Source organism: Emydura macquarii, unplaced genomic scaffold (assembly GCF_026122565.2).
Source record: "Emydura macquarii macquarii isolate MOO-44397 ecotype Brisbane River unplaced genomic scaffold, CSIRO-AGI_Emac_v2 contig_1039, whole genome shotgun sequence".
Classification (NCBI taxonomy): domain Eukaryota; kingdom Metazoa; phylum Chordata; order Testudines; family Chelidae; genus Emydura; species Emydura macquarii.
The window spans coordinates 801,717-823,350 of record NW_027131176.1 but is presented as its reverse complement, the minus strand read 5'-3'; the positions used below and the strand labels follow the sequence as shown (position 1 = coordinate 823,350).

Genomic DNA, 21,634 nt, shown 5'->3' with positions numbered 1-21,634 from the left:
AGATACCAGGCAAGGTGAGTGGGGCTGCAATCATTGAAATCTGGGCCTCCATCCTCAGCCTTTAGCCCAGCTGCTTTGTGCTGATCAGGGACCACAAAGCAGCCAGATAGCAGCCGTAAAAAGGGGATGTCACGGATTTCCCTGTCCCAGGGGAGTGCTCACATTGCTCAAATTGCTGAAATAGCCAGCTCTATGCCACTGACCCCCCACTTCTATGGAGAGGACATGTCAGAGGTATGGGATGGGAGTCAGCTAAACATGGCGCTCTGTCCCAACCTTAGCCTGTCGCATGCTGCAGGCGCTGTAATTGAGAGAAGCCCCCGGGCTGCTCTGAGTGATGGCAGGGGGGGATTTCAACCCATGGTGGCCCAAGGACCAGGGCCTAATTTTGATTTCACTTACACTGTTGTAAATATGAGCACCTGACCTGGCTTCAGTGCAGTTACATTAGGGTAAGCGTAGTGTGAATGAGATCAGAATTCCCACTCCCCTGTTTTGGGTGGTTTTAAAAAAGATACATCAATTGACAGGAAACAGAACCATCAGAAAGCGTGGGTAATTTGATACTGTGGTGCTATCATCATTTACTCTACTTCCTGTGAGTAGCCGAATATCGTTAAAAGAATCTAACCGAGGTGCCTGCCTTTAAACTCATGTTCTTGACTTGTCATTAAGCTGCTGTGGTACAAAGGCTCATTCAAATCACCATTCAGAGTGCTTTTCATAATTCTGCAGTGTAGGCATAGGTAGCTGGCCGGCTCTCAGCCTGGGCTTGGCTGTTGTCTCTTTACGCCACTTTCCTCTGGGTGCCATCTGGACCCCTCACTCCTGGGCAAGCTCACCGCTCCTGGAAGGAGTTGGACACACTCCCCGGGGCCCTTTCTGAGTCTAATTATCTCCTGTCCCTGGCACTGATTCTTAGGTCCAGCTACAGGTCACCTATGGAGAGCAGACATCCAGAGCCCCTCCCTGAGCTGCAGTGCCTGCCTGCCCTGAACAAGGCGGGGTGGAAGGAAGGAAAGGCTAGACACTGCCTAGGGATGGGCTCCCATGGCTATTGGGCTGTATAGCAATCTCCAGCAGCTTCTCTTCTTGGGCAAACTCCCCTCCTCCCCACCCCCCGTCCTGTGGCCAGTTTCACCTTTTTAAGTTCCCCTTCTCCAGGTAAAGCCTGGTCTGCAGGTGTGCCTAAGTGGCACTGCCTGTGTGCAGGGACACTCCTGAGGCTTGCTGTCGGTGGGATGGAGGGAGCATCGCAATGTACCCGCACTGTAAGGTCACACAGGGAGTCTGTGGCAAAGCTAGGACCAGAACCCACATCTCTTGGGTCTTCATCCACTGCCTTAACCACAAGACTAATCATTCCAGCTGATAACGCATGTGCCTGGTGCTTAACAGATAAATAGAAAACAGGGTGCCTGTCCAACAGACTTTACAATCTGAGGGAAGGTGTGACCTGAAGAATGATGGAAAACACTCTGCCAGACCCTCAACAGATGTAAACTGACGTAGATCAATTGACTTCCATGAAGTTGCACCCATTTACATCAGCTGAAGATCTGGCTCTCTGGTGGTAGAGGAGAATGGAGAAGAAGTGTAGCTGCACTAAGCTGAGGGGATAGATTTAGCTTTAATTGTGCATGTCAGAGAGGTGCTAAGAGGCATTTATTTATTTTTGACACGTCCACGAGAGTGCTTTAGAGGGGAGGTCTGGAGCTTCTCCGCTGCAATAACACAGGCTAAGAAGCCAAATCAAATCACTCCCTTCATCTAATTAATCTTTCAATAAGGTGTCACTGTTGTGCAGGCTATGACAGCAAACTAGCTGTGCCAACTCAACACAATCCTGAGACACTTGGGAGCAGCTCCTGATCTTGCTTAGATTGGTACAAATTTGGAGTAACTCCTTTAAAATTCACTGGCCCAAACTGATTGGCAATAATACCTGATGACACTTGGACACATCTTAGAACATGCCAGTGAGCTGAAATATATGAATGATCATTCATTTTTTGTTTTTTTAAGTGCAAAACCTCCTTGCAAAGAGCTGGTATCGCACCCTACTCACCGGCATTATCCTGCTGTTTGGTGTTTTTGATGTATGCAGAGAATTTGGAGAAGATATCTATCCCTGCAGTGTTTGATTCACGATGGGTAGCAGCCAGCTTGGGGTACCTGAAAAGGAGAAAAGCAATCTGGAAAATAACGTCCTGTTGTTACCAGCAGTACACTGGTACTCACGAATGCTATTTAGACGAGGAGGGGAAAAATATCCTTGTACCAGGAACTGTAATTAACGCTGCCACTTATCATAGCATGACAGCTTGGCAAAACCCTCTTAATAATACTGCTGTCCTGGGGACCCAGGCTTTTGGAGAGTTACAGAGTGATGATTTTATGACAAGGGTCATTGTACTAGTGCTTAATGTGGCAAGCAGCCAAGGTACAATGGCCTTAAATCAGAAAGAGGCGTAGATTTCTGAAGGGTGCAGAAGGGTTGGCAGAAAACTCCCTCTGTTATCAATTGCAGACCTATGCCTAATTCCCTGTGCTGAAAATATAGCCCAGAATGTGATAGCAAGGAGAAAAGGTAAACAAGTGTGGAGTTTTGATTGTGTCTGTGTGTTTTTAAAGAGACATCTGGTGCAAAGGAGCATATTTACTTGAAAGACCAGAAGAGATTAAAGGCCTGATCCAAAGCACATTGAAATCAACATAAGCATGCTCATTGACTTCAGTGGGCCTGGACAGGGATCTAACATGCTCTAGCATATCTGATCTCCTACCTCCAGCACTGACCAATAGCGGATGATTCTGTGGATGATGAAAACATTCCATAATGTACCTAGCCAGTTTTCAGATTCGTAGAACTTAAGGTCAGGAGAGACCATTAGATCATTAATGTGACCTCCTGTATAGCACAGGCCAAAGAATTTCACCCAGTTGCCCCTGTTTTGAGACCAATAACTGGTGTTTGGCTAAAGCAGATCCTTTGGAAAGGCAGCCAGTCTTGATCTGAAGACAGCAAGAGATGGGGAATCTACCACTGCTCTTGATAGCTTGTTCCAATGGTTAATCAGCTTCACCGTTAAATATTCATGCCTTATTTCTAACTTTAATTTGTCTGGCTTTCATTTCCAGCTGTTGATTCTTGTCATGCCTTTCACCCCTAGATTATAAATCCCTTTAGCACCTGCTATTTTCTTTCCATAAAAGTATTTACACACTGTAGTCAGGTCATCTCTCAATCTTCTTTTTGCTAAATTAAACTTATTGAGCTCCGTTGGTTTCTCACTCTAAGGCATTTTCTCTAGCCTTCAAATCATTTTTGGTGCTCTTTTCTACATCCATTCCAATTTTTCAACATCCTTTTTAAAATGTGGACACCAGAAATGAACACACTATACCAGTATGGGTCTCACCAAGGCTTTGTACAGAGTGCTGAGCTGTGCATAAGGAGAGAACATCCTGCAAGTATTAATCATGCAAGCAGGCTTTACACATGCAAGCAGTTCCATTGAAGTCAGCTGGACCGTTCTATGAGTAAAGACTACTCCTGTGAGTAACAGTTGCAGGACTGGGAGCTTCTTATAAGCTCCAGGTAGAACATCTTCCTCCATTCCTAAAAAACCCTGACAAAAAGAGTGCAGTTTGTTACTTTGGAGGCGCAAGCATCTCCTCCAGGAATTCCTCGATTTTGTTGATGTCTGTCTTGACCTCTCCATTAAAAGTCAAGAACGGCGGGTGGGTCCCAGGAGCCAAATTGTGTAGATCAGCTGGCTTTCTGCAGAGAGAAAAGGAAACTTCATGGTACCATCAGTCATTTATTATCATACAGCCGCACTGGTAATCATGGCCCTTAGGAAACCAGTCCCTTGCATCCCCTTATTTCATGCAGTATTCACAGTATTTTGAAAGAGTCCTATTTAATATGCAAAATGAATTTATTCTTTTTTTTTTTTTTTTTTTTAAACACAAATAAGAAATAATCAAGAAATGGAATCTCAGCTGCTCTGTCGTGGGTCTTCAGAATTATGTGCCTGATGCAAAGCTTATTGAAGCCACTGGGATGGGGGTGGGGGTTCCTCTCTCCCATAAAGAGCAAACTATGGGCCATTGCGATGGTTTTTAAATAAATAAACAAACCAATAACTGGTTACCTTTTCAGGTCAACTGTGGTGACATTAAACACAACTCCTTTGAGCCAGAGGATCATGAAGAGACGCTGTGAAAAAGGACAGTTCCCAATACTCTCTCCATCTATACCAGCCTAGGGGAAAGAAAAGGAAAATCATGAGCATGCACCACCCACTCTGCTCACATCCCATGAGAAGGAAAACTGGATGTCAACATAAAAATTTCCAGACTGAAAATAAATAATATTAGGCAACAGCATTATAGGATATCACCAACACAGTAATGGAATTACTTCAGGGCCTAGTTTTGAGCAGTAGTTTGAGGAAAACATCCTAGCCCTGTCATGACAGAAGGTCTGACTAGGGAAAGTGGGTCCCTAGTCATTGTTTAGCTAGTTTCTGGAACACTGTATAAACTCTGAATTGTGTAACAGAGCTATTAGAAAACTCAGGGTCAGGTCTTCAGCTGATGTAGATTGTCAGTGGACTTTGATGGAGCTACGACACTTTCACTCCAGCAGAGGCGCTGCCCGGCAGTCCCTATGAAAAAAGGATCCAAGCAAAGACTTTCAGATCCAGGTCACAATCCAAGCGTTTGCAACATCCAGGGATATTTAGAGCTGGAGTTCTAGTTTACAGCATAGATGAAATAGGACATTTGGATCCAGATGGAAATCTGAACTTTTGCAAAGTTCAAGGGAGATGTCAGCACTAGAGTTCCAGTCTGTGTCCATCCCTGGTAGCTAGTGAGTTTCCTGCAAACAGCTGCAAGACAATAAAAAACTGCTAGTCTTAGCATTATGGAAATGGCCTGGCTTTTCCTCCAGAAGTTTATGGTCCTTAGCCATGCAAAGATACAAATAACACTGAGCCAAATCTGTATCCAAGGACAACATCCTTGCATAATAATTACCAGGGTGGCCAAAGCTTTCAGGACAATAATGGTTTTGATAAACTCAATTTTAATTTGTGGTACCATTGTGTTTAAAAGATTCTTATGATCCTGGTGAAGCAACCAACCTTCCCTTGTTTACTCATATGGGTTGCATAACTATGATTTATGCATACAGAGTATGTCTGGGATATGACTGATGAAAGAATTTAGCAAATACATGTTCTTTTCTTTAGAAAAAATATTGTATTACTCTGCTCTCATAAGTTTTGTCTCCTGGGTACTGAAACTGAGAGGCAGCATTAGTGTGTCCTAGAGCAGGAATCATTTTTAATTACTACAGCTCTGCTAAAGGTTTGCAACAGAACCAGAAACCACATGGAACTTGGCTGCTTTTATCAAACTGTCTGTTTTGCTGAAAGATTTGCTGCTAAGGGTCATGAACCTTTCAGGTGACCAGGGCTTAGTTTTAGGTGAGCCTGGATTTGCAGAGACATTAGATTGACTCCGTCTGCAAAACTCCAGTCAAGATCCAGGATTTCTACTGCACCCAATGTTTTGGTCCAATCTATTAGAAAGATAGAGGCCATTTGAAAAACTCTAATTTGGGTCTAGGTTCAGATTAAAACATGCTCAGAGTTTGGGGACATTCAAATCTGAAGGTTTGGTTTGAGAGCATCTCGACTTCAAACCATGGATTTATCATGTACTTGATTTTTGACACAGAACCAGCAGACACTGGGGTAAAGCTGAAGAAAATACACTTGCACAAATCCCCGGGAAGTGGAGTAGCCCAGTTTTGCACAGCTCTGCAACATAACATAGTTATTTCTGTTCTACAAATTGCATGGCAAAAAGAGACACTGAGTTACATGGAAAACTGACCACTTTCACATTGTTGAACCCAAGTAATTTTTGTGAAATTATATTAATTTATTTTGCTTTCTTATTAAACAAGCACCAGGGCCTGTTAGCTTCTTACTTTTCCTAAGAAGAGGCTAGTGCTGCAAATGGATATGCTGGCCGAAAGCCAAATTCTCCTCTCCCTAACATCATGACAATTCCACTGAAGCTAGCCCATGGAGTCTATAGCCAACCTCCTAGATGGGTAAACATTTAGAGAACAATATAATGGCCACTGAGTCCAAGGAGAGATCATTGGAGATAATGGGTCTGATTCCTGTCTCATTTACATGGGTTTATTAATTCCATTGTGCCTGATTCACCATTGCCCAGCACTTTGTTCAAAGTGGGTGTGAAATGCCACCGCAGGTCACACAGCCAGTCACTGGCAAAGTGGACAGTATAACCCAGTATCCCCAGTAACACTATTTATCCACTAGACTATGCTCCCTCTCTGCAGAAAATATATAAGGCTCTGTTAATTTAGTGAGTCCTTCCTCATTGCTAATAATAGCTGCCAGCATTTCAATATGCAACAGTCAGAACAAGAGCAAAAACCTTATATAGGTAATAACTTCAAAGGGCAAGCAGAGCATTCTTGGATCATTTGTGAAGTCTATTAATACGCTAGGAAGAAAAGGGGAAGAAAAGGGAGCTTCCTCAGCTTACTCAGATTGAACTTCAAAGGAAAACAGTTTGCATGATAGCACCTGCCTAACAATTAAATAACAGCCCATTATACATCTGTCCAGCACAACGCAGAGAATAAACAACACCTTAGTCCAAATAAAAAGCCAAAGCAGTGGACAAGAAAGAGAGAGGCTAATAACCGGCAAGTGGAAGAAATTAGATTTGTTCTTGCCGCTATGCAAAGTGAATTTGCCATAGAAATGCTATTGCAAAAATGGTCTCTGTTGCATAGTGAACTGGATCAGACATTCATTCATAAGACAGAAACTTGATGACGTATGTTTCCTCACCAGATTTAATGACAACTCTTTTTCCTGATGGTGACTGGGGTTAGATTTGGGGATTATGAGTAGAAAGTTCAGGGGCTAGACTAAAGTTTTCTGGAAACGTATATTTCTTAAAGTATTTTAAGTGTAATGGCTATATCCATGGAAGGATAACAAAGCTCTCATAATTGCCCAGTAATCACTTCTTTCCCGCATATACACTGATCAGCCAATGACTATGTGTTCAAGTGAATAAGGGCCTGATCCTACATACCCTAACTCATATGAGTGACCCTTACCCATGTGATGAAGGAGTACTCTATGGTACTCTAGACTCTTACTGCTTATAACTTGACAATGGTGTATAGTTTGTGGGGAGTGGGATTTCTCTAGAACTGTCTCCCTCCATTTTTGAAACACCCCAGTTTGCTCATGTGGTTTCAATTCAACTCAAAATAATTTAACTACTAATAAAAGGTGTCTTATTTTTCTGATTAGCCTCTAGATTCTTAAATACAAAAAGTCCAAATCCAATTACAAGAGGGTCCTCCCCTGGAACTCAGTGTAAACACATTAGGATAACTCCACTGTCTCACCAGCTGCTTGCCTCTAAGTGGGGGCGGGGGGAAGAAAATGAATGGGATGTTCTGTCTTATTACTTATAGGAGACTCCTCCACAAATAGTTCAGCTACTTTTAATTTATTAATTCAACAATGGGGTGTGGGGGGGGGATGAAGAGTGGGGGGGTAGAGGGGTGATAGTTCACTGAAGAACAAAATCAGATGGGTTTAAAAACAAGTCTTAGTAACTTTATGGGCCTGATCCAAGTATTTATTAATAGCTTCAGGTAGTACCTAAAGACCCAGCCCTTGTCCAATGTAGTTACTAACGGTAATTGGCAGACTACAAGTGCAAGCTATTATAATGTATTAAATGTAATAGGCTCTCTCACTCATTCCTGAAATAGTCTAGCTGGTGTGCCCACACGGATATGCCATCTCACAGAGAGAACTGTACATTATTTTAATTAACCTGAAAAAAAATGCAGCTTCATTTCCAATTATTCCAGAATGCAGCAACTTGAAAGAAAAACAATATTGTCATTAATTATGATCATAAGAATGACGACGCATCCAGCTCAAGTATTGTAGCAGAATATTGGAAAGTGCTGGATTGCTGGAGGATCAGGATGTATTTGGAGCCATCTTGTCTCCTTGTGTTTTAATTTTTCAACTGCATGGAACCATTCTGTGTAACAGGATGAAGATTTTTCAGGTTCCTTTGGACACCATGGCAAAGTATGCAGACGTTTTTGATGATCCTCATATACTTTTTCTTTTCAAAAGGGATTTTAACAAGTTAGCAAAAGCAGGAACACTAATTGATCTACATATTTCCTAGTGAGGATTAACAAGAGATTCAGTTTCATTGTTCCTACAATCAAAATCTAATTTCATGCTATACAGGGTTACGCCCTCTCTGTTTTATAATTGGGAAGGAGTCTGCCTTTTGACACTTACTCTAGTTACTCTCAGAACCCAAAAGGGAAATGAAAACCCTATCTGAAATGTAGAGCAAGCCAGGAAATATCCTATTTTATTGCACCCCATATATATCTGCCTTAGTAATTATACTGCACATAAAATAGCATAAATCACCATTGGAGGAAAAGCTAATTGGCTACAAGATGAGATCAAGTGTGCCAATGTATCGCTGTAATGAAGAATTTCTAGTCTCTTTTCTTTAAGACATTCTCATCCAGATATGAAAGCCAGTAAGCTGTTTAGAGTTCTGTCAATGGAGAGACAAGCTAAGAAGGGTATATTCATAGTGTGGGTACCGGTAGCTCTCGGTTAAGAACTTAATCAGGTATTGTAGGAACTGTGTATGATAGGACATTCTTGATGATTGTGATCCCAGTTCACTATGAGCTGAAAAAATCCCAATTCAGGGTAACTATATGCTTGACTTTAAGCATGTACTTAAGTCCCATTAACTTTAATGGGACTTAAGCATGGACTTAAGTATTTTCCTGAACAGGGGCCTATAACAACAATAAATCGACCATTTAAACTTTGTTGGACTTCTTCCAAAACTTCAGCTCTTGTTAGAGGAAATTCCAAGCAACAATCCTGAAAATATATATTCTTGGAAATGGCACCATTGGTATATGAGCCAAATAGGAATGGAATATTTGCTAGAGAAACTGGAGGGCAGTAACAGAAAGGAAGAGCTGAGGTTTTCAGCCAGTTCTACAAAAGCCAGCCAACAGTGTTGTCCACATTGGGCCCAAATAAACAACATATTGTATACACTGTTAAACCAAACTTGCTCAGCATTGTTGGCTACTTGGCTGATTTGCATTCCTACAACATTTAGGATCTCCAGTGTAAGGGCTGGGGTCAGGGGGTAGAGGGGTGGGAAGAGGAGCTACGCTCTTGTGGCCTTTAGGATCTGCAGGGGGGCAGAGCTGCACTTTGGAGTTCCCTGGGGTATTTATAATGAGAAAGTGACAAATAATTCTCTTCAGATTTGATACACACACAAAAATAGTGCCATTTGCTAACCCTTTCTGTTCAGCTGAACGCTAGTCTGAACAGTCAGATGGCTTGAACCCTGGATTCTTCCCTGAGGATTTATTACTGAATCTGATCATTATTGAATGGCATGTTGGAGAGTGTGCGTGCGTTTTGTGGGAGATCTCCCTTCAGTACCTGTGAGGGAAGGAGATAAACCATTGGAAGCTGAACCTGCTCTGGAAATTTTTCACCATATATAAGGTTACTCCTTGAAAGGTTGAGTTCACAATTTGCAAAGGCATAGTCTCTCATTAGAACATGGCTTTGGGGAAGTAGGATGACCATGTGGTTGGACGCAGGACCAAGAACCAGGGATAACTGGCTTTCTATGTGACCTTAAGCAAGGCACTCAGTCTCTCTGTTGTCAGGCTTCAGTAATTACCATTTGTAAGGTGATTTGCGATTCTCAGATAAAAGTAGTAATAATACATTACAATTTTGTGAGACCAGCATGACAAGAAAGGAACTCAGGCACAGCCATTCCAAGTAAGACCAATAGTACTTTTAGCTCTATCTAGAATAGCAGCTAATTAAGCTGTTAAGCTTTTGCCTTGATGAATAGCAACCATTTATTTCTACTTTCTCTCTCTTAACCAGGTTCTCTTTCATTACAGTAAGTTAACAGCTTACCCCAAGACTGCTTGTTTCATTGCCAGAGAAGCCTTCTCATAAAGGATGTTCTCAAAGGCTTCTTGAAAATCCCAAAAATATGATCAAGATTTTCAAAAGTGACTAGTGGTTTGGGGTGCCTCAGTGGCTGGATGCCCAAACTGAGACACCTTAAAGGGGCCCAGTTCTTGGTGGGTAATTGCTCAACACTTTCTGAAAATTGGGCCCCTTTAAGGTATCTCAAGTTGGGTACCCCAAAACAGAGGCACTTAAAACCATTAGTAACTTCTGAAAATCTTGGCTTAGATCAGTTCTCCTTTATACACTATTTTGCTGACTCTCAAAGGACTGTCTACAAGCCATGTTGCTTTGTCCCTATTGTGCTGCTAAGGTTGCTTACATGAAGTACCTAGGCTTTGTTCCAGTGCACGTGGTGGAGTCAGTACAATTTAAAGGAGAGTCAATCCCTTTTGGTGTAAAAGAGGTTAGCTATGAACAGAATAGTCGGTATTTAGTCCAATAGCAAAAAATTGCTGTTTGTCTCATCCCTAATTCAGAGATTGCGATGTGTCCTTTCAGGAAGTATCATTCCAATTCCCGCTTATGTTGATCCTGGTCTGCAAATACAAACAACAAGATAACCATTTCTTGAGTCAATATATTGTTATGACCGATCTCTCCTCCTTTATCTTGATGACAAATGGCATGATATACTCACAGACTTGGTATCTGGTGCTTTAAAGAGGGCGGAACAGTTGGTATGACAACGCAAATCACTTTCATATGATAACGTTATTTACCCATGAATATTTCTGTGCTTTTCCATATTAAAGTTATAAAAATTTGCATGAAAGCCTTAAGGATTGCTAGGCTAATTTCTAATCCAAAATATAACAGGCAGAGACTGTGTGGTGACTCTTTATATGGCCTGTGTTTTATTGTATCACAGGGCATCTTGGCACTATGACACCCATAGTGTAATATTCCAAGTACTCACATCAGCTAATACAAAAATGGGATTTGGACATAACTACAGTGAATGGCATTAAAATCCTTTGCTTCCTTTGTGTCCTTCTTCCGCAAGTGCCTCTGTGCTTTTTTATGTATATTACAATAGCACCTAGGGACATGGCTGAGATAAGAGTCCCATTGTGCTAGGGGCTGCATGTTGAAATTCTCTTCAACACATTCACCTTGGGTTCCCAAGAACTCTGCTGGACTTCTAACTCATCACTCCAGTTTCGTTATTGGCATACAGTAGAACTACATAGACAGGATCCGACTCACATGTCAGGAGTGGGCACAGTGGATACCACACTTCCAAAGTACAAAATTATTAATTGGCTTCTATACACATTCTAAAACAGCCTGAAAGGTCCGTGGCAGTGCCAGGAATAGGACACAGGCCTTCTGATTAATGGCATAGCTAGGAATGGAAATTTGGGAGGGCCCCAACTTATGGTGGACAAGCAATGACCAGAGAGCTTTTCTGGGCCCTTTTTTTGGCTCTGGCACCGTTGGCCCTGTTTCCTATCCACTAACCCTACCACTACCATCACTGGAGATTTTTAAGAGCAGGTTAGACAAACACCTGTCGGGGATGGTCTAGATATTACTTAGTCCTACCATGAATGCAGGGGACTGGACTAGATGACCTCTCGAGGTCCCTTCCAACCCTATGATTCTACCCAGTCCCCATCACCTCTGATGTAATGCACTGTTCCCACACTGGAGAAGCAGAAGCCCCTGTTCCCCTCTGTCTGGTAGCTGCAGGCTCCTGGCTCTGTCTCCGGCTGCCTGTGGTGGCATGACCCCCATTCACGGGGCTGTGAGGAGCCCATACAGGTCCCTGCAGTGCGGGTGGGTTCCTCCGAGTAGTGTGTTCCCTCAGTCCCTGTTGGGTGGTAGAGGAGGGGCAGCTAACAACCAATCTGGAACAGCTTGGGGGAGACCCTGTCCTCACCCAGCACCTGCAGCAATCCATTGTTGCTGCTATTGTTACAGGGGAGGAAGGGGGGGTATTCACACAAGCGCAGATTTGGGTGGGGCTTGGCACTAACTGGCTGAACTACACTCCTGCTTCTGATGCCCAGGCCAATGATCTATCCACTAGACCACACTGCCCTCTATACCTGGAACAACTTTTCCCTGACTCTCTTTGCCACCCATCTTCCCTGTCCTCCTTCAGATACTTCCTAAAAAGCCATTTCTTTCATCTGACTTTCCAGCACTGACCCCACTCCTGTGTTTGTTTTAAAAGGGAAAAAAGGAAAGGGAACAGATCCCATGGCCCTATCCAGCAATAATTATACATTTTTAAAGGAACTTGCCCAGCTAACCTTATACTGTACAATTTTCACCCTGCTCTTACACCTCACCGTCTATCACGTCTCACTGTCCTTCGCCTTACTTAGATTGTGAGCTCCTCCAGGCAGGGTTGTCTGCAATTTCTGATTGTATATAAAGCACCATGAATATTTATGGGGTCATTTCAATAAATACATTATGATGAATTTCAGAACTCAGCTCCTGCCACGCTGCAGTGACTGTGCTTCTCCGGTATCTGTTCTTCTCCACCTAGGAAGATGCAGTAGTTACTGCAGGTTCCATCCTCCTGGCGCTCAGTGCTAGGATCATGGTAGTACAGCCCCTCACTTCTCTTTTGCCCCTTTACAGATACATAGGGTGAAAAGCGGGCCCAATGAAGGTTTGAAGGCCAGGAGGGACAATTATGCTATTTTTTCTGACCTCTTGTGTAACACTGACCATAGATTTCACTCAGTAATTCCTGCATGTAGCCATGAACTAGAGCATATGTTTTAGAAAGATCTTTCATGATAGTCATGCTGGACATAGAGTAGTAATAAAAACTCCACTCGTAGTACAAATTTGTAATGTAGCGGTGAATTCCTGGCTCCTTTGAAGCTAATGGCAAAACTCCTATTGACTTCAGTAGTGCCAGGATTTCACCCAAGTTAACTAATGTACTAATAGATTTACCACTTCTGCTAAAATGTAACACTCTCTCTCTCTCTCATTAGTTGTTGTGACAGGGTGTATGAACCCCACACTGACAGGGAAGGGCTTGGGAGGCTCTGTGTGCTAAGATAGCCAGGCCAGTCATGCATGGTCAGGAGGAGGGCTTCAAAAGGAGGAAGCTGCAGCACATAAAGATGGGAAGTCCTGTGAAGGAGTAACTAGAATAACTCCTGTAACAGCAGGAGGATTCAGGAACCCTCAGGCCAGAAACTGCCCCACTCTGCGAGGAGTCTGGCAAACCCGCAGGGTAAGCCTGTTCGGGAGGAGGTGACTTGGCTACCCAGCCATAAGGACTCCTCTAGCAAAGCTGCTGCTACCCAGGCATCCCGGAGGAAAGGCGGTGCCTCAGACGTTTTGCACAATGGGCAACAATGGGTTAAGGAACTACACTGGGCCCAGCCAGCCCCGCCCCAGAACATCTGCAGCCAATGTGCCAACTGGAGGAGGAGTTAAAAGGCAGGGAAACAGCTCATTTGGGGGCAGCCCAGGGAAGAGAGCAGACCTGCTACTGTCAGCTCCAGGAGAGATGAGCTGAGGGAAGGCAGCATCTCTTCTTACACAGCTGCCCAAATGTCCCTCCCTGAGGGAAAGGAGGGCCTGCTGCAGAGACAGCCCGAGAGGGAAGCACTCTCTCACGTATGAGCTCTGGACTTGTTTGGTCCCCTTTATTTTTTATTTGGACTTTTCCCAGCAGGGGAACGCCCTGGGACTGAGCTAGCCCCAAGAGGCTGGGCCATACTCCAGGAGGAGGCAGTTGCCACCTCAGAGGAAAGAAGAACGATCTCACTACACCCAGCTACAGAAGGTGCCCTGGGGTGAGCAGACAACCCTCACACTGCCTCACCCCAGACAGCAACCTTGGGAGGAACCTTGGTAGGAAGTGGCCCAAGCGTCCTGGGCTGTCAGAGCACCGATAGCCCTCAAAGGACCCTGGGTTGGAGCCCTGTGGAGTCCGGGGGCTTGGGCTTCCCTATCAACCAATTCCGAGCAAGGACCGTCACACCAGGAAATAGACACAGTGCCATAAAGGCCAGCACTTTGACTCAAGCGTCAGATTTCACCATGGCTGTGTTGTACTGTGACTAAGGTTTTTTTTGCATTGGAAGATGTCAGCACTTTGCATAAAATCACCCGGCTCTGTACGAAGAGCTCTACAATCCCATCCTGCCCTGGCGTACTGTAACATTCAATTGCTGCTTGTTCTTCCGTCAACTTCAGTGGGAGCAGAATGGGTGAGCCGTTTTAGGCAAAGGCTGGATTCAGTTTTTGTAAACAAATCTGTCTAGTTTCTGCCCATCAAATGTCCACAAAAAGGCTCAAACACTGAGAAAAAGATTTGAGGGCCTGGTAGCCTTCAGTTAGTCTGTCTTGGGTGTTCATAGAGCACCAGTTACCATAGGGTATGTCTACACTGCCCTAAAACACCTGTGGCTTGCCTCGGTCAGCTTACTTGGGCTCGCAGGGTTCAGGCTACAGGGCTATAAAATTGCAGTGTGGATGTTCGAGCTCCATGGAGTCTCAGATCCTAGACTCCAGCCCAAGCCTGAATGTCCACCTTTCAATTTTAGAGCCACTTAGCCCCAGCCTCTAAACCCACGCCAGCTGATCCAAGCCAGCTGTGGTGTTTTATGGCAGTGTAGGTATACATATAGCTTCTACCGTAGATATTTCTATAGGCTGTGAGCTGAATAAATATTTATAAAAATATTAAAAATTCCATTAAAAAAAGCAGTAGAAAATGGAGATGGAGGGGCAGTGGTAATGCAAATTATAGTAAAATGATTACTGTTTCCAGGGGAGCTAGGGTGCCTATACAGGAGTAATATCTGATGTTTCACAGTTACTACGCAAAGAGCTTTTGTCCCCACTGCACAGTGCTGGAATTCTGGACGTAGGTTCCTTGTAAGAAGTAAATCTGTGCACATCTGGAATTCCAATGTCTTAAAAATCTCTGAGCCTGGGGCAGTGATCTCGTCATTCTATATATTCTGCAAATGCCGATGAATGGCAGCCAAATTTCCATGCCTCTGAGCAGAGTATCAGGCTAACAAATAGCAGCAGCAGCCAGGTGCTGAAAGTTAACACTGAACCTGAAACTGGAGCTGTGGCTGAATTATTTATTGAAATTCCATGACTTTATTTGTACCATTAAAAGCAGGCAAACTTTCAGCTATTGTAGTATATGGACTAAAGGAGCTTTGTTTATGATAATATGAGAGCATTTCCAACCCTCATTTAACACCTGAGCCTGTAGGTTGCTCAGCACAGAAGTGCTAATCCTCTGCAACACCTATTTATTTCAATGGGATTATGAGGGAACTCAGCAACTCTTGGAGGATGCTCAGAATTTTGCAGGATTAGACCTTTCTCTACCATTCAGCCCCACTGAAGTCAGTGGTGTTGCACAAGGTGTGGGTGAGTGCAGAGACTTAATCCTAAAAAGTGCTGAACATCTAACACTCCTATTGAAATTGGTTTGAGTTACAGATGCTCAGGACTCCTCAGTTTCAGACCCAGAATTTGGTTCAGTGATTGCAACTTCATATCACTGTCTGTAGCACGTCAACACACAATACATTCAGTAGACAAATTATTTACTTTAGGACTAATGTTTCTGTATGGGAGTATTTGGACCAATCTTTCTAGCAAAGTGAATATAAATATAACAAACAAATTGGCTATTCCCTGGCTATACACAAAGTAAACATAATTGTGTTTAACATTCATGAGGACTTGTGCACATCTTTAGGGCTTTCTACCAGGCAGATACTGTATTTTGTTCATCTGTCCACTTGCACAGATTCAGGGTGAAATTCACCCATGTATCGACACAAAGCCTTTACACAAATTAAATGGGTTCACGTGAATTGTATTGGATATTACACCAAACAAGAAAGCAAATTATGAATTTGCAAACACAAGTATCTGCAGTGAAAACCAGATTCTAAGAGTTAAGCTCATCCAATTAGTGAACAGAAACTTACCATGTGACTTGTGTCCAAGACAGCTTGAACTTTCAATATCAAATGTTCACAAGAAACTGATAGAGGAGAAGTCACAGACCAAGAGTTACTTACAGAAATTGGTCAATGAGTAATTTTGAATTGAGAAAAGTGGGATCTGTGTATGGAACAAAAAAGGTGAAGTGTATAAACTATTACCAAGTATTTTATTATCTCATAAAATCATAGAATCATAGGAGTTAGCGATGGAAAAGACCTATTAGAATCAGTCAGTGGTCTTTGGATCGGACCTCTTCTATATCCTTCTTGGCAATGCAGGGTTGTTCCTAATAATACTTTTTCTAATATCTTGTCCAGTCTATTTTTAAATGCCCTAATGCAACTTCCATAACTTCCCTTGAGGAACTTCTTCACAGTCTAATCAGAAATCACTCATAGGAATGTTAGCTTGATGCTCAGCCTATATTTCCTCTCTTTTCATTTCATCCCATTACTCCCAGTTATGTCCTTTATACCTCCTTGAATAATTCCTCTTCTTCCTTGATATTAATATAGTCTGATGTCCACCTTTAGTTATGCCTTCAGCAAACTATCCAATGACCTCCCCATCTCTCTCTCCTCTGACTTGGTCTCCCAGTTCCTTGAGCATGTTGTCTATTCCTGTTGCTTCCACTTTTTTACCTTTAACTCTCTCCTGGATCCCTATCACGGCTATCACTGTGATCTTAATGACCTCACCATGGTCATAACCAACGGCCTAATCTTAGACAGTTAGTAACTCCTGCCTTCTCAAATCACTCACTCTCTCTCTCCCCCTCCCCCAACCACCAACTCTCTGCTTTCCACGTTCGTCTCTGACCTCATCAATTGCTCCTTGTGGTGGCTCCTCCTTCTCCCCTCTCTTACCCTCCCAGGACTGGTGTATCTCAGGACTCTGCCCTTAGTCCTCTCCTCCCCTCCCTCTACAGCTGGGTGACCTAGTCTGTTGACGTAGCTTCATCTACCAGCTCTCTGCTGATGGCACCTAAATCTACTTCTCCATCATCTTCCCTCCTTTAACTGTCATATCACTGGCTCTTTTTTTTGACATCTCCACCTAGCTGTTTCACCAACAATTTAAATTCAGTTTGGTGGAAAGAGAAGATCCACATACTGTCCCTGCTCTATCTCTGCTGATATGTCCCCTCACCTCTTTGTCACTTAGGCTTGTGCTTTCAGTGTCACAGTCAACTCCTCGTTCTGTTTTAACCAAGCTCCACCCATGTCCAGTATCAAATCCTGATAATTCTGCCTTTGTCATGTCTCTAGAATCCCTTCTTAATAATTATTTGTATTACCGTAGTGCCTAGGAGTCCCAGTCATGGACTAGGACCCCATTGTGCTAGAAGCAGCACAGACAGAAAAAATGGTCCCTGCCCCAAGGAGCTTACAATCTAAGTCTAATCTTTGCTCTCCTTCCAGGTGTTCAGATGCCACAGTGAATGATGTGGGTACTATAACCTAAATAATGCAGAAAATCCTACTACAAAAAGACTTGTGCATGCTTTGGTCCTCTCAGTGCCACTGCTGCAGCAATCTCCTTCTCACCTCACAATCATCCACTCCCCCAAATGCTGCTCCCAAAATCATCTGTCTCCTGCTGCTCCCAAAATCATCTCTCTCCTGCTGCTCCCAAGCCCCTTTGTGGTTTTTTTGTGCCCATCTATATCAAATCCAAGCACCTCTTCCTCAAGTCATTCCACAGTTTTGTGTCTCCTCTGTTTCTCATTTCCTCCTATTTCCATCTTCATAAACTCCAAGCCAGAAGGTACCACTGTGATGATCTAGTCTGGCCTCCTGTATGTCACAGGCCATTGAACGTCTTTCCCCAAAATTGCTAGAGTATATCTTTTAGAAAAACATCTAATCTGGATTTTAAAATCGTCAATGATGGAGAATCCACCATGACCCTGGGTAAGTTGTTCCGATGGTTAATTACTCTTACTGTTAAAAATGTATGCTTTATTTCTAGTCTGAATTTGTCAAGCTTCAACTTCCAGCCATTGGACTGTGTTACATCTTTCTCTGTTAGACTGGGAAGCCTATTATCAAATATTTGTTCCCCAGGTAGGTACTTCTTCACAATAATCAAGTCACCCCTTAACCTTCTCTTTGTTAAACTAAATAGATTGAGCTCCTTGGTCTGTCACTATAAGGCATGTTTTCTAATCCCTTAATCATTCTCGTGGATCTGCTCTGAACCATCTCCAATTTTTTTGGTACCTTATGCTCACTCAGCTTATCCTACTGCTCCCTTTGTTTACATCACCCACTTGTGGCTCTGGACCTCGTCTCACATCCCTAGTCCTGGAACAGCCTCCCTCCTCCTGTGTGCCAAACTCTCTGCCTCTTGCAAAGCTTTCCTCAAACTCACATCTCAGCCAACATTCCAGCCCCTTATCGCTGCGTTGGCACTAAGCTCTGCTGCGCCCTGAGCTAACAAACATATACATCCGTAAAACAAACCCAAGCTGCACTGAACAAGGCAATTTAAAAAAGACTGCAACTCAAGAAGATTGTTTCTTCTCTCCCCACTTCTGTTTCCTCCGCATCCCCACCCACGGTTATTCAAATTTACTGTTGGCCCTTATATACCACGCTAACAGGCACCTTAGATTACATTTTGTTGCTCTTCTCTGAGATTCCTTCCTCCACATTTGCCACCATCTCACTGCTGGAGATTGGTATTGTAACTAGCAGGGCACAGATATGGCAAAGCACTCTGAAAAGTTTGTGAAAACTATTTAAAACTGAGTCAGCTGGAGAAGTTAATGCCTGATTCCCTGTTAACATTTAAGTACCCTAGGGAGCTGGGTGGCTCGCTGGTTTATTAATGAGATACAAAGCATTATCTGGTTCAAATAAAGGCAGGTTGCTAGGGACAGAAAGTCTTTCAGTTAAGGGTTGTTTAGTGACCTACAAAAATAAGTTGACAAGCTCAGTCTAGTTCCCTCTGGATATTTGTCAGCACCATAAATTGGTGCCATTGATGAAAGTCTCAGCAGGCAGAGAAGAAGGACTCATGAAGTTTGGAGACAGAACCACCCTCTATCTAATCTGGGTTTTGTTTTGTTTTTTTTTATGAGCACCCGACCCCTGTGTTACTAAAAACACAGAAGCCCAGAATAGAGGAGCATGACTTTGCATCCGTAGGGGTTTTTCATGAGATGGGATGGAGAGGGATGTTTGGGATCTTGTGGTTAAAGCAATGGACTGGGATTTAGAATAGGTCTACAACTCGAGCTGGAGGCATAACTTGGGACGGCTAGCCCTTCTCACCACTTCCACTGCCAAAGCTACACTTTTTGTAGTGCCCCAGCTTAACCAGAACTAGCATGGATGTGTCTCCTTGAGCTGGAAATTACACCTTCCAGCTCAAGTGTAGACATACCTTTAGGAGACCCAGGTTCCTGCTACAGACTTCCTACAAAACCTTGGGCAAGTCATAATCTCTCTGTGCCTCCATCCCTCATCTGTAATTTGGGGATAACAATACTTCCTTTCTTTGGCTCTGTGTCTGTATTGTCTAATTAGACTGTAAATTCTTGGAGGCAAAGATTCTCTCTCACTGTGTGGCTATACAGCACCTAACACAATGGGCCCTGATCTTGGTTGTGACCTCTTGGAGCTACTGTAATACAAACAACTAATATAATAAAGCATCAATTCTGGGACAAGGCTTTATTTAAATAAAGTGTGGTTTAGAGCTTGATCTGAACACTCTCAGCCTAGGGCCAGGTCTAGGCAGAGCAGTGTGAGGAGTTGCCCTGCTGTTTCCTATGCTATACTTCCTTTGGAAGACACAGAGGATTTCAGTCTTCTGTCAATCTAGCACCTTTCACCGGCCATGTGGTTTTATTGTTTACCAGTTTGACAAACAGAACTGTTAACGTAAGCAGCTTCCTTGGCTGCTTTGTGTGTTATCCTGTGTGCCCATTAGATCTAGATGAGAGCCAGAGCGCAGATAAAGAGCCTTATTACAAATGTTAACAACTGACAATTTAGAACATGCTGTTTGAAGCATGTACTCCGAACATCAGCTGTGCAAAGCTTATTAGAACATCCCACTTTCATCAAATATTTCAGAAGCTGGGATTCTCCCAATGGATTTGCATTTTCTAATGTTTAATACGCTTCTGTAGACAAATAGGCACAACTCATTGCTTCAGTCTGATATTCGGGGAGGACGTATGCTGTCAATTTCAACCTGTGAAAACTGCCTGGCACCACATATGCACAGAGTTCGATAAAACGATCCGGTGATCTCAGTCCAGTTACGAGTTATCAACAGAGAAGAAGGATGGTCTTGCGGTTAAGAAACTGGACTGGCATTGAGGAGATCTGGGTGCAAACTTCCTCTGCCACAGACTTCCTGTGTGATTTTAGGAAAGTCACTTAATCTCTCTGTGCCTCCATTCCTAAACTATGAAATGGGGATTATAATCCTTTTTTCTGACCTGTATATTTAGGTTGTAATCGCCTTGGAAGTGTGACTGTGTCTTACTATGTACTTGTACAGTGCCCAGCACAATTAGGCCACAGAAAAATCCTCTGTAATGCAAATAAATAGTAATAAGCATCATAACAGAGAGGCAAAGAATCTGAACAGGCTGTAAAGAATGAGTTATTTTCTCATGCCTAGCTACAATCCTCTCTCAACTCTACAGGGATCTTTCATTATTGTGAAGTGCCACGCTAACCTGCGGTGCTGCAAAAATAACAAAGAACTAAAAATCCCATTGAGTAATATTTCGATTAGTCAAACAGCAATAACTCAAACACTCCCTGTTCTCGGAGAGGGGGGCGCCTCTCCTGATGCCTATTAACTGCACCCACTTTTGAAGCTTTTGGGCACAGCCTATGTCTTTGAATGAACAACAAGTTCACTGGTACGCTAGGAGGCAGTGTGGTCAGCTGGCTGCCTGGGTGGAGGCAGAGAGGTGACAGTGCTGGGAACACTGCTGGCAAAGCAGAGGAGGCAGGGGGCATTTCCTTCACCTGGAGAGTGAGTGTCTTCTTTTCAAGGTCTATACCTTCGTCAGGAGAATGGGACAGTGTTTCCGTTCAGTTCAGGCAGAAAAAAATCACATCCTTCTCAAGATCTGTGTTTGAACCTGGGCAGTTGTGTGCAGTCAGGACATATATCCTTACTGTGAGAGGATTAGCTATTTTGAGATAAACATCTGAATTAATAGTGGTATCTTTAGAAGGAAGATCTGCCAATCCAGAGAGCAGAAAAATGCTCAGACATTGTGGTGATGATGGCCTGAAAGTACTACATAGATAGGTAGCCCCACTCCAGGAGATAAACAACCTGTGCCTACTCCCTTCACATTCCTATGTCTTTGCTGGGCAAGTAGATGGGGAGGGTGTTGGCTTCTGGGATAGTAAAGAAATAATACAGCTAGAGATAAGCTCAAACCAACACCCCAGTCCAACATGCCTGTACTTTGAGGAAATTCAGACACAGCTCTGAACTTAGCAACTAGCTCTTTAATGGGGCAGAATCAAATCCCT

The 21,634-nt window shown here is 43.3% G+C and overlaps 1 protein-coding gene across 3 annotated transcripts in view; it reads right to left on the bottom strand.

Annotated features, from left to right (window-relative positions):
• The window catches only part of CLIC5 (chloride intracellular channel 5), a 98,764-nt gene that overhangs the window by 27,043 nt on the left and 50,087 nt on the right, over window positions 1-21,634 (bottom strand). For all 3 annotated transcript variants that reach the window (XM_067544935.1, XM_067544937.1, XM_067544936.1), the window contains exons 2-4: window positions 4,161-4,270; window positions 3,659-3,784; window positions 2,069-2,175 (exon numbers count right to left, since the gene is read on the bottom strand). In XM_067544935.1, coding sequence (XP_067401036.1) covers window positions 2,069-2,175; window positions 3,659-3,784; window positions 4,161-4,270 — 343 coding nt within the window. The remainder of the gene's footprint in view (window positions 1-2,068; window positions 2,176-3,658; window positions 3,785-4,160; window positions 4,271-21,634) is intronic.